Source organism: Phoca vitulina, unplaced genomic scaffold (assembly GCF_004348235.1).
Source record: "Phoca vitulina isolate PV1807 unplaced genomic scaffold, GSC_HSeal_1.0 scaffold25, whole genome shotgun sequence".
NCBI lineage: Eukaryota > Metazoa > Chordata > Mammalia > Carnivora > Phocidae > Phoca > Phoca vitulina.
This window is the reverse complement of record NW_022589728.1, coordinates 38,354,991-38,368,883: the sequence shown is the minus strand read 5'-3', so window position 1 is coordinate 38,368,883 and position 13,893 is coordinate 38,354,991. Positions and strand designations below refer to the sequence as shown.

At 36.6% G+C, this 13,893-nt stretch overlaps 1 protein-coding gene across 1 annotated transcript in view; it reads right to left on the bottom strand.

The window, feature by feature from the left end:
- SLC26A7 (solute carrier family 26 member 7) overlaps window positions 1–13,893 on the bottom strand; it is a 110,922-nt gene that overhangs the window by 70,017 nt on the left and 27,012 nt on the right. The window contains exons 3-4 of the mRNA XM_032421684.1: window positions 12,050–12,160; window positions 9,897–10,069 (exon numbers count right to left, since the gene is read on the bottom strand). Of these exons, the coding sequence (XP_032277575.1) occupies window positions 9,897–10,069; window positions 12,050–12,160 (284 nt within the window). The remainder of the gene's footprint in view (window positions 1–9,896; window positions 10,070–12,049; window positions 12,161–13,893) is intronic.

Below are 13,893 nucleotides of genomic sequence, written 5' to 3'. Positions count from 1 at the left end.
TAATCACTTATAACCATGTCCAGAGATATCAGGGAAGGCTTCTCTGAGATGATTCTATTTAAGCTGAGCCTTGAAGGACATGCAAGTGACATGGAAAAGGACCTTGAGTGCCTGGAGAATTGGCAGGCACACAGTTGTCCAGCCAAAGCCATTGCCCCACCATTCAAGTCACGCCTAGTGCATAGGCTGCTGCTACCATTAAGGAGGTGAAATGTGGAAAGAACACACACAATGCCTGGCCTTAGAAGTTACTGGATGGAGTTTCCTTGCTTCCTGTCTCAGTATGAGTTTAGAAAGCCAGGTAGCTAGCATAGCAGTTAAGAGGCTGTTATACTGGAGTCCAACTCCTACTTGGCTAGTTCCTAATTGTGAGATTCTAAATATAAGTCACTTCACCTTTCAGCATCTTCATCTGTATAATGGGAAGAATAAAATGACTTATTTCATAAAATGATGGGGATTGAATGTATGAATACATGCACTAAGATGAGAACAGAGCTTGGCATATAGTAGGATAATAAATACTTTTATTATTATCATTATTATTTTCAACGTGAAAATTTTTTATTTTTATAATTTTAAGGATGTTATAATTCTACTTTTAAGTGTATTACTCCTTAGCTTCGCCAGGTACAAATACAGCTGGAAAGATTTAGATTAAACGAAGTAATGACTTCCTGACTATAATGGTTGTGAAATAGTGAAACATCATCAAAAGAAATTTTAGATTATCTTCCCCCTGCACTTCAGAAGAATGAACTCAATGATTTTTCTGGAAGCAGTATGTACGATGTGTTGAATAGTCAGGTGAAACTAGTTTATATCTTAAATCTTTCCTATATTCATGATCCCAGTATTTAATACACCCAAAAAATGTTTAGTACAAAACCAAAAGTAAATGAAAATCTCCTATTTGGGTCTGCAGTTGGTTTCTATCATTCTTGAAGACGTAAGCCTGTGTGCTTCCAGAATGCACCAGTACAATAATACAAGGCTCTGTGCCACTGAACACCCCCACCTGTGTCACCCCATGCTTGTGCAACTGTCAAACAAAGCAGCTGTATATACCCACGTCCTCCAGGGCAGAAATCTTGTCCCATAGTCGCTTCAGGAAAGTAGAGCTTGGGAAAACTTCCAGAAGTAAATGGGCAGGGGACAATCCCAGACCCCTCTCAGTTCTTGGAAAAAGTAATGGGCAAGATGCCCAACATGAGAATAATAAAAGCTACAGGGAGAAGAGAACAATGGTTTTTATTTTTATTTTTTTTATTTTTTTTTTATTAAAGATTTTATTTATTTATTTGACAGAGAGAGAGACAGCGAGAGAGGGAACACAAGCAGGGGGAGTGGGAGAGGGAGAAGCAGGCTTCCCGCCGAGCAGGGAGCCCGATGCGGGGCTCGATCCCAGCACCCTGGGATCATGACCTGAGCTGAAGGCAGACGCTTAACGACTGAGCCACCCAGGTGCCCCGAGAACAATGGTTTTTAAAAAGTGCCTTAACTTTGGGCGCCTGGGTGGCTCAGTTGGTTAGACGACTGCCTTCGGCTCAGGTCATGATCCTGGGGTCCCTGGATCGAGTTCCGCATCGGGCTCCCTGCTCGGTGGGGAGTCTGCTTCTCCCTCTGACCCTCCCCCCTCTCATGTGCTCTCTCTCTCTCATTCTCTCTCTCTCAAATAAAAAAAAAAAAAAAAAAAAAAAAAAGTGCCTTAACTTTTATTGAATGTTTGTTTCCCCAACAGAAATGCTTAGTGATATTGGCATTTTTAAAAGGTTCCACCTTGCCTTGAAATTAACACCTCATTGCTGTGAGTGAGCAAGCAATTCCTCTCTTGGCTGCTACTGTTTTTTGGCTAGAAAATGTTTCTTTTTTATTTTTTTTTTTGAAAAGTAACACTAATAGCACAAAATTGCATCAGTTACAACAGAAAGACTTTCTTTCCAAGATGAGACACTTAATGTGCCTTAGGAATAGATGGTACAAATGGAAACAAAAAATTTCCAGACCAGAAAGTTCAGTTACGATCAGATACTGCATGAGTTCTAATCACAGAGGTCCTCACTATGCTACAAAACCATTACAAAAAAACTAGAAAATCAACAACAATGAAATTACTCAGAGGGAAATAAACCAGACAAAAAAATAATACAGTGAATATGCTTTTATGAAACTCTAGAAAATGCAAACAAATCAGAGTGATTCATGGTTGATGGAAGGTGGGGGTCCTAAAGCACTGAGAAGGTCAAGTGTCAAGGAAAAATTTAGGGGAGTCACAGATATTTTCACTATCTTGATTGTGGTGTTGGTTTCATGCATATGTCAAAACATCAAGTTGCACACTCTAAATACATGGAATTTATGTGTGGCAATTATACCTCAATAAAGCTGGTTTTAAAGGGCCCCGTAATCTAATCTACAACATAGAAACCTATCACATTACATTATTGTGGTTGTATAAGTGCACTTTATACTAGCAATATAAAAAAAATGGTAAGAGAGAAGAGAAACAGGAATTACTTCTTTGCCTGAATGACAATGAATGAGAGATATTTGAAAGCATTTATGTTTAAGATGTACACATAAACAGCTTACCTAAAAGATAATCAAACCACTACAAGGCAAGTCTGTTTGTTCTGGTGAAAGCAGCCTACAGTAAGGAATGCATCATTCTCAGTGCAAGAAAGATCAAGTAGACAAAAAAATGAATAAGAATATTGAAAACTTAATAACTTAATCAATAAGGTAGAACTCACAGCTATACACTAAGAGACTATGCCTTCTTCTCCCCAAGTGCTCATGAAACATTCACAAAAATTGATCATATATTAGGTTACAAGGAAAACATCAGTAAATTAGAAAACGTAGAACTATTACAAACAGCTCTCTCTGACCACAGTGCAATAACACCAGAAATTATTGGCAAAATTAAAAAACAAAAAGGCCCATTTGTTTGGAAATTTAAAACCTTTTCCTAAATAATTGTTGGGTGAAAGGGGAAATATAAACTGAAAGTACTGAATTTCTAAAAAATATTGACAGTTAAACACTATCAGAATGTATAGAAAACATTTCAAGCAAAGAGCATGGGAAAATTCACTAAATGCACTAAATGCATTTATCAATAAAATTTTTAAAATTATAATAAATGATTGAATTCCCAACTCAAAAACTAGAAAAAGAATAAATTAAAAAAATAACAAAAGAAAGGAAATAAAATTAAAAGCAGAGGTAGCAATAGAAAAAGTAGACTTTCAAAATCCTACTTTTTTCTTAAAGAATTAACATAGACAAACCACTAGCTAACTTGATCAAGAAAAGAAGAGCAAAGTGCAAATATAAAACTAAAAAATGTCAAAGCAGAAAACATTAAAACAAGAAACTGTTTAAAAATCATAAGAAATCAAAGACCTACATACAAGTAAATTTGAAAGGCTAGATAGAAAGGACAATATTCTAGGGAAATACAGATTACCAAATTTGACCATACCAGAGACAGAGTGCTGCACACGACAACTTTATAGAAGAAATAGAGAACGTTATCAAGAAATTACCACCAGGGGCGCCTGGGTGGCTCAGTCGGTTAAGCATCTGCCTTTGGCTCAGGTCATGATCTTCAGGGTCCTGGGACTGAGCCCATCCAGCCTGCATCTGGCTGCACGCTCAGTGGAGAGTCTGCTTCTCCTTCTCCCCATGCCCTTCCCCTGACTCGTGCTCTCTCTCTGTCTCTCTCAAATAAATAAATAAAATCTTAAAAAAAATTAATGTGGTTTTGGATTCTGTTTATTAAGAATAAAACACACCATGATCAAGTGGGAGTCATTTGAGCGATTTAAGGTTGGTTCAATGTTAGGAAATCCATTAATATAACATACAATAGATTTCAGAGGGAAAAAAAAATCACAGGATTATCTCTATAGATGCTGAAAAAGCCTGCATCAATATTCAACACTTTTTCTAATTTCTATTAAATACACAAAAATGTAAAACAATAAATAATTTTTTAACATGGTAAATTTATATACTCTATTCTCAAGACTAGCATCTTAATGGAGATGCTAATGGCATTTTAAGCAAGTTCAAGAAAAGGCAAAAAAAAAAAAAAAAACCCTACTGTTTCCACTATTATTTACCATTATAGCAGAGGTACCATCTAATGCAACTGAACAAGAGAAATCATGAGTTATATTAATTTGTAAAAAAGTAAAAGTACCTCTAGAAAATACTTTAAAAAATCAATGAATAATAAAACTCATTTAAATAGTAAAAAAAACAAAAAACAATTCAGTAAGGTATCAGGATATATAATGAACAGACCCAAGCATCCATATGTACATGTATACAATACTGGAGCTTGCTTATTCACTTTCCTTATCCAAAAATAATACTATTTTTTCTTGATAATGACTTGTTCAGTTACCCTTCTCCCTACTAGACTATATCTTCTATGAAAAGTGACCTGAGCCTATTCTCTCATTCCAGTTTTCCCTATGTCTAGCAGATAGCTGGCCAGAGTAGAGTTCCAAAAAGTTGTTTCGTGCCTGGAACTGATGTTTAATGTTTCTAACAACTATCAAATTCTTTATCACTAGCAGAATCCCAATTTGTTCACTTTTCTTTGTGAGATATTCAAAGAAGGAGTTCCTTTCTATATCCCAGAGATAAATTTTAATTAGTCTAAGACAATTATGGTGATATTATCCCCCACCCCACTAGCAATTCATTTAAGAATGGGCATGTGATATTTCCAAGCAGGAGAAATCCACCAGGGACTTTCTAGGGTCAGTTTTTATTCCTGACAAAGAGATGCACAGGGAGAGACATTTTTCTGAGTCTTGATGTGATTGTGTGAGGACATGGTGCCTGACATGATGGCAGCATTTTGAAACCATGCAGTCATGGACTGAGGGGTCACCCAGGAAGAAAAGTAACTGGCCAAGGATGGCATAGCAGGAAGCTATAAAAAATATAGGCTATTGATGAAATTATAGTTACTGAATTAACCAACCAGGAACTCTGCTACTACCAGAATTCTTGTCATATGAAACCCTAAACTCTATCTTTTAAGCCACTTTTGTGTATAAATTATATTTTCTGCAGCTGACAGCATCTTAACAGATATATTTGTTAAATAAAGAAATGAGTGGGAAAAAAATCTATCACTTTTACAGACAGAAACAATAACAAGCTGAAGGACATAATGGTAAAGAAAGCTCCATGTATAATAGCAACAATGATGATGACATACTTAGGAATAAATGTGCAAAACGTATGAGGAAACACTCCTGAAAGACTTGAAAGTCTAACAAAAGTAGACTTGAATAAAACTAAAGGCACCTGTTCTTGGATAAGATAACTCCATGTCATAAAGATGTCAATTAAACACAATCCCAATGAAAATATCAACAACTTTTTTTAAGTGGAGCTAGACAAGTTGATGCTAAAGTTCAGAAGAAAGAACAAACATGCATGAATAGCCAAAAACACACTAAGATGTAAAACCTACAAAGGTGCACCAGTCCTACCAGATTAAACCACACTAGAAGTCTTCATAATTAAAACAGGGTGCTACTGCCACAAGAATACATTTCCAGACCAGTAGAATAGAACAGAATAGAATAGAACAGATCAGATCTAAGTAAATGTGGAAATGGTATAGGTGGAATCATAAATCACAGAAGCAAGGGTGAGCTTTTTAATAAATGTCACTGGCCCAACTGGGCAACCACTTAGAAAAAGAATACAATTAGATTCTTATCTCCCACCACACACAAGAATTAACTCCACACTGATCAGAAAAGTCAATATTAAAAAAAAAATTCATATAGAAAATAACAATAAATTTTTTTAAATATGGTGAATTCTTCTATATACAGTGTAAGGGAAAGCTTTCTAATATTGACAAAGTCCAGGGGCAATTTAAAAAGTGATTGATAAATCCGACTACATAAATTTTTTCATTTGCATGGTAAAATAAATTGCATGTCTAATTAGACTAAAATACTTGCAGCATATATCACAGATAAAGGGCTAATATCCATAATATATGAAGAATTCTTAAAATTTGGGGGAAAAGGACCAAAACCCTAATAGAAAAATTAGAAAAATATATGAACACAAAATACAATCTACAAAATGGATACAAAATGGTCTTAAACATATGCAAAGACGTTATAATTTGCCATCACTCATAATTTAAGAAATGCAAATTACCCTTGAATATGATTTCTTACCTATCTGGTTGATTAAAACTTAAAATCTGACAACACATTCTGTTGGTGAGGCTGAGGGTGCTCTCATGTATTTCTGTAGGAATGCAAACTGCTACAACCCTTTTGGTAGGTAATTTATATCAAACAAAACTACATATTCATTGACCTTTTGATCCAGTAATCCCATTCTAGGAATTCACCCTGAACAGACACCACCACCAATATGAAAATACATATGCACATACATAGTAGCATTGTTTACAAATGCAAAATGCTGAAATCAACTTCAATGCCCAAATATAGGAGATGTGTTGAATAAACAATGGCATATCCATACAACTGAGCACAATGCAGCAATAAAAAAGCATGGACGGCATTTCTAGGAGCTGACATGGAATGATTTCCAGGATATACTACTGTTGAGTGAAGAAAGTCAAACACAAAAGAATGCTAACTTCAAAAAAAAAAAATTAAAAAAAAAAAAAAAAAGAATGCTAACTTCCATGTAAGAAAGAAGGGTAAATAAGAAAACACTCATTTTGCAAAAGTATAAACCAGAAATGAACGAGACAGGTTACCTATAGGAGGTGGGTGAGAATAAAGCAGAAAGGAGAGGGAGACTGGGGGTGGGCTGGGGAGAATGACAGTTCTCTGATGTACCTTTTTTCAGAGTCTCCTCCTCTTATAATAATTAAGTCAACAAATGTCAGACTCAATTCTTTTAAAATCACAGAATTATTACCTGGCATGATGTCTGCTATTTCTTGATTTTCAGATTCTGAATAGTTCATTTAATTCACCAACTTTTCTATGAATCTACTATGTGTGGAGTGCTAGGCTAAGTGCTGTGAAAACTGGAAAACAGATTAAGATACTGTAACCTCAAAAACCTTGTGTTCCAAATAATGTCTTATGTAGAAAACAAACCAAAATATTATGGATGTACAGAAAGCTGAAAGAAAGGCAAAAAAGAAGCAATCTCAAAATAAAATCAGAAATTTTATGGTATGAAAAGAGTTCACTATAAGTATACATCTTAATTCTAATTCCTTTATCATTTTATGCCATAGTTTCTTCTAAAAAAGAGAAAGACATACTAGAATCATTAAAACAATGTTAAGGAACATAAGTCCAATAAAGAAGTAGAGAAACAGTTGCATGGGGAAGGAAGTTAGATAAATAAAAGCAACAATCTAGGGGGAAAGGTTATTGATGAACTACCAGAAGAGAAGGCAAAAGAGGAAAAGCACTAAGTCAAAGGGACCTTATTATCTAATAAAAAAGGCAGATCAGTTCATCAATTGAATGGTTTGCCAGACGTTGAAGAACCTGTTGTCTGCCATGACCTCTTGTAACACAAAACGCAATAAATGTCTGTATAAGTAAGCCTTCCATAGTAGGGTTCTCAGTTACTTATAGCTGAGAGCATTTCCAACTGATACACAATCTGTCAACCAGATTGGATGTGACTATTTCAAACACCTTAATATAATTTTATTAACCTAAATAGTTCCATCAGTTGGAATTAAAAATAAATAAAACAAGGTAAACAAACACTGTCTGTGTTTGTAGTAGCTGGAAACCCTGGGACTGCCCTCATATTCAGGAGGTTTCAAATCTGAAGGAGGAAAGGAAAAATGACCAAAAAGCTGGCTCCAACAAATCCCACAGACCCTAGGGTTCTGGTTGACAAGGGACAGATGAGTTTGGAGGTCAAATAAATTCCAGCCATCTGTTCAAAAATTGGCTAAAACGTAGGTCACATATCCAGGATCAGAGCAAAAGACAAAGGAAAACAGATGTTTGATGAAGTTATAAGACAAAACATGTGACTCTCTGGATCAGATTTTACATGTAATAGAAGTCCATGAAAACCAAATTATTTTTATTATCTTTAATAATATCCTGTTTTACTCTCATGATTCTAGGGAGTTTCATTCTGAGAAATGAGACATTTATTTTTTATGTTGTTAGAATCCTGGCTTTTACTTTTATATTTTATTATCATTTAAATTCTCAATCCAAATATGCTAGATAATAACAAAATACCTGATGATTGTTTTAAACTATGGAAAATGGTTAAAATGAGACAAAGCAGAAGATTGCTGGGTCTTACTGTGAGTTATATACTTTCTTGGATTTTTAAAAATACTAATATACACTTAAAACTACTTGTTCCATGCTTAAAAGAATAACAGAAAGTCCAAACCTAGTAAAAATCATAAATTCAAAGACAGATATGAATGGTAGATAATGGGACCAAGAGGAATAGTGATATTATTTTTGCTGTGTTAACACAGAGATTATTATTTTATTTTAAATGAGGAGAAATTGAGGAAAACCTATACCAAATCTATGGCAACATACCCATTTTTGAATCACCAATTCACATGGTTGATTATTTCTGAGATGGACACAGATGAGAGGTCCATTAGAGGGCCTCACGGTGGCCAACGGAGGAAGAAGAGCCCACTAAGCTTGCCTGTGCAAGTCTCAGAATACATGGACATCATCCGTGTTTGAAAAAATAAAACGAAGGTTATAGGGTACTCAGGCAACCAGTCTGTATTTCATGAAAGCACAGCCAGCACCGCACACAATACCTATTAGCCTTCTAGTCTGGTAGCTTCCTAGGCAAAGCTGCCCCTCACATAATCTATTCTCTAAAGAACTGGGAAGAGTTGAGTTAGGATTGGTCTTACATCCTAAATTCTCCCACCCTTTTTACATCGTTAGAAGGCAATGTAATTCTAGGAATTTCTGTTTCCTTCCCTCTAGATCACATCTTTTCTTCTAACCCTCCAATTCCAGACAATCATCTACTATTTTTCTCCCTTGTTGGCCTTTACACCATATTTGACCTTATAAATAATGTTACACTGTAAAACAGAGCCTCTATCAACCCAGAAAATAGTCACCCAGGAAGTTTGTGCACATATAACTCATTATAACACAGAAGAATAAACCAAAATGGTTATCAGACAAATTCCGTGTCTAAGAGTCAGTACCGTCCTACATTTATTTTCTATACACTTCTGAATTATCTAATTCTGACAACTGATTAGAAACAGCAAATTACATAGCCCGATATTTTGAAGAAGTAGAAAAACTAGAGCAGACCAGGCAACAAAACAGCCGCCTGACGCTGAAAGGGGTAAAGTCTGGTGCAGGTCTGAGTCAAAAGCCCTTACACTGGCAGTCTTCGGCACAAATGAAATACCACTTGTTACTGCTCTGGGGAGTTAACATCATAAACTCTGAAAATTGGGAAGGACCCGAGAAATCTAGTCACGTCTCTTCCCATTGTAGGAGCTTCTCCTACCTTATCCCACAGTGACGATCTGGTCACTGTATGAACACAAGGACTGCCTCATTGCCGTATAAGGAAGCCCTTTCCATTTTGTAAAACATTTTTTACAAAGTTCGTTCTTGAAAAGTAAAAAACCGCTTCTCTGTAACTTTGATTTCTTGATTCTGATTCATTTATTCAACTAGCACTTACAGAGTAACTACTCTGTGTAGTAGACAGTGTTTCCATAAAGATAAAACATATCAGCTCTTCATCCATCTATACAAAGACATGAACACAAATAAAAACAAAGCACCAACTGCCTGCCTGCCTTCCTCCCTCCCTTCCTTCCTTCCATGGCCTCCCTTTCTTCATTCCCAAGTCTCAGTACCACTTACCTGAATCACACCTCCCAAGAAGGAAACAGCTGCAGCTACACCAATCCTTTGCAGCTCGAAGTCCGATAAACCCAGTGTGCTTGTGTTACTCTGTGTGCTGAGGTTCTGGCTGCTCAGAGGGACCAGCCGTTCCACTGCGTTGGCTGATATTAAGGATGTCAAAGCAAAGGTGCCTAAAAGGGGGTGGGGGTGGGGGGAATCTTCTGTTAGTAACGGACTCAACGATAATGGTTGGATTCCACCATTAAAGTTTTTTTTTTTTTTAAAGATTTTATTTATTTATTTGAGACAGAATGAGAGAGAGAGAGAGAGCACATGAGAGGGGGGAGGGTCAGAGGGAGAAGCAGGCTCCCTGCCGAGCAGGGAGCCCGATGCGGGACTCGATCCAGGGACTCCAGGATCATGACCTGAGCCGAAGGCAGTCGCTTAACCAACTGAGCCACCCAGGCGCCCCGCCACCATTAAAGTTGAATCCATGGTGTAAAACCAAATAGATCTACTGGAAACATTATCAGCACCCTGACTCATCCACCCTTCACTCCACTCCAGGCAAGAAGCAGAAACTTTCCTACATATACACATATTCTTTCAACACACAGCCACACCCAGCTACTTGCTCTTCCCAGGCCATACGTACATTTTCTCACCTCTCTGCAGACCTGCACAGAGAATATCCTCAGGGCAGGGATTCAGATTACAGCTTAGACTCAAATGCAAGTCCTCTATTTATCAATAATGTGACTTAAAGCACATTACCCTGAGTCTGCATTACTTCATCTGTAAGCTGGGGATAATTTAATACCTACCTTTCAGGGTTTGGGGAAAATATAAAGGAGATGATAATTATGAAAACCTCAGTAGGCTCAGTGGTTAATTGTGAACTCTTCCACTTCAATATTAGCTCTGTATACTCATTTCAGACTTCTGACTTCTAAAACTATAGATAATAAATTTATCTTGTTTCAAGCCACTAAGCTCCCAGTAACTTGTTACATCAGAAATAGGAAACCAATGCAATCAATAACACAAACTGACCACTGAAGAAATAGACACATACTTAGAGGTGAGATCTTAAGCACACAAAATAAATAGAAATGCCTATACGGATATTTCTAGTTAAAAGTATTTTTTATCATTATTACCTTAATATTTAAGATTAAGGTATCATTTTTATAATAATAATAACTAATTTACTAAATCTTATATAGCAAGTACTAAATTAGACACTATACATCAACTATCTCATCTAATTTTCATTACAATCATATGAATTTTTTTTATTTCACTATACAGAAAGCAGCAAATAGGCCTTTATAATGTTGTCCAAGGTCATGCAGATAGCAAACAACAAATAAGACATACACCCAGAACCATTTAACTCTACAACCCAGGTTTTTAACCAGCTCGCTCTATTATCAGACTATTTGTGATAGTTCAGATTTTCTTTAGTAATGCATAGGTAGGCAAGGTAAGAGTATACTAATTAAAGGGCATTATGGATTCCAGCTTGGAAGAAACCTGCAAGATACTTTAACCCAAGTATCAATTACATAAAAAAATGTTTTTCAATGTTTGAGTAACTAAATTCAATAGTTTTTTCTTTCCCTCAAAGAGCTTACCTTCTCTCATTACACTGTAAATTCAGAATATATGCTCTTCTCTTACGACCTTTTTACAACTTAAAAATGCAAAGAATCTTTAAAATAACCTTGATTACATAATAATATAGCAATAAGTCACAGTACATATTGAATAACTGAGGCACAGAGAGTTAAATGTCCTGCTCTAATATTTGCTGAGGTTTTCAGAAGTAAAGTTAGAATTGCTTTGGAAATGTAATCAGTAACTAATGCGCACTTCTTTTTTTTTTTTTTTAAAGATTTATTTATTTATTTTAGGAAGAGCTAGAGCACGTGCACACGAGCGTGGAGGGGAGGCGCTGAGGGAGAGGGAGAGAGTGTCTTAAGCAGTCTCCGCGCTCAGTGTGGAGCCCAATGTGGGGCTTGATCTCATGACCTTGAGATCACAACCTGAGCTGAAACCAAGAGTCAGAAGCTTAACCAACTGTGCCACTCAGGTGCCCCTCTAATGAGCACTTCTGAGTCCCTTTCATTAGTAACATGAGAAGCATAAACATAGACAGAAATTATTACCTGTGGCAACATGACGTCCCATTCCAAATATGGCATAAATGATGGCAGGAAACAGAGACCCATATAAACCGAACACTGGGTGCACAGATGAGAGAATCGCGAAGGCCAACCCTGTCAAGCAGACCCAGTAATTAGGACCATCTTATAACTCCAAGATACAGTCCACTACAAAATAGAATGGATATTGATTTTTTTTAATGACAAAAGGAACTATGACTTAATTATTCTAATTAATTATTGCTCAGTGAGATTCTAGCATTACTATCCTAAGTAACAGGAAATTCCCTCATATAGTTCATATTTAAATCTCAATTCTAAAAACCATTACTTTTGGACCACTACCTTTCCTCTTGATTACAAAAATGTCTACAAGAAAACGTTGGTTCAGAGAGTCTTCCTGGTAAAAGTGATAACATCATAAGCAAAATATCTCCACACACACTTTGAGAAGCATTTCTACATTTTCTGGGTATCATTTTATTGGCGCAGTAGCATCTGTGGGATAGGCAGGACCAGCAGCATCACTGTGGACAAGATGAAAAGGTCAGGAAGGCTGGGGCAAGAAGGACACGCACTCAAGGCCGCCTGGCTGGCAGCTGACTGGCCGAATCCAGACCGTAACACAGCAGCGGGGCGATGTGTGAACCCAGGCACTTCCCATCTTGGACCCCAACCTGTTTCAGATATAGTTTCTTAGAGTGAAAAAAAATCAACTTTGTTTATTCAGAGAGTAGGTAAGGAGTAACTCATAACTGTTCATTTTTATTCCTCATCGATACTACTGTCTGTATAGTTTGTATGTTACATAACATAGAAAGTTTTCTTAGATATGTCTACATAATCACTAGTGGTCTAAATGTGACCAAAATGCATGTGAGTACGAGCTCATTAAAGTGATCTTGCTTGTGGCTGGTCCTTGGCATTAAATGGCTAGTTAAGCTAGGTTCTGATATGTTCATTCAAGTCTACACAACTTATCGATAGGCATTTGATTGAACATAATGCACTTTAGAAGGTACAAACAGACTTGAGGAAGGAGGCGGCATTAGAATCGAGATTACCTGAATATGAGGTTAATTCATTATCCACACTATGGAGCCTGACAATATGGTTCCGAGATCAATAGTTTTTTACTGTTTAACTTTCACTGTTTTTAAAATTAAGTTTATGGGCACCTGGGTGGCTCAGTCAGTTAAGCGTCTGCCTTTGGCTCAGGTCATGATTCTGGGGTCCTGGAATCGAGCCCCACATCAAGCCCCACATCAGGCTCCCTGCTCAGCAGTGAGTTTGCTTCTCTCTCTCCCTCTACCCCTCCCCCGCTCGTGCTCTCTCCCTCTCTCTCTCTCAAATAAACTCTTAAGTTTAATTTCTTTTTAAAGAAATAAACAGTAGTTATACATCAAATATTTTTTCCGAACACAAGACACTTTAGCTTTAATTAAAATACATAAAATGCCTACCAATGACCATCCCTTCTTTATTTTTAAAAACCCATCTGGATTGCTATTTACTTACAATGTATTACTAAATGTCCAGTAAAAATGAATAAAAAGTGATTCTAGAAGGTTCAGTGGCAGAGGCTGCTCTAGAATTTCATACACGCAGGATGAGAGGCAGCATTCTGGTTGTTAGGAAGGATGATGTTATGTATTTCCCTGCCCCACTAACAAGACCCTCCTGGCATTTATAGCTTATGCAACTTTGTAAAAATTGTACATTATATCAGTCACACAGAAAGCTAGAAAATAACTTTTCCCTTTCATTTTCAGAATGAGTTACCTGAAAAAATTACCTATCAAGAGACAGAATACTGAGTGTTTCCAGGTAAGAAAAAATGTAGCCCA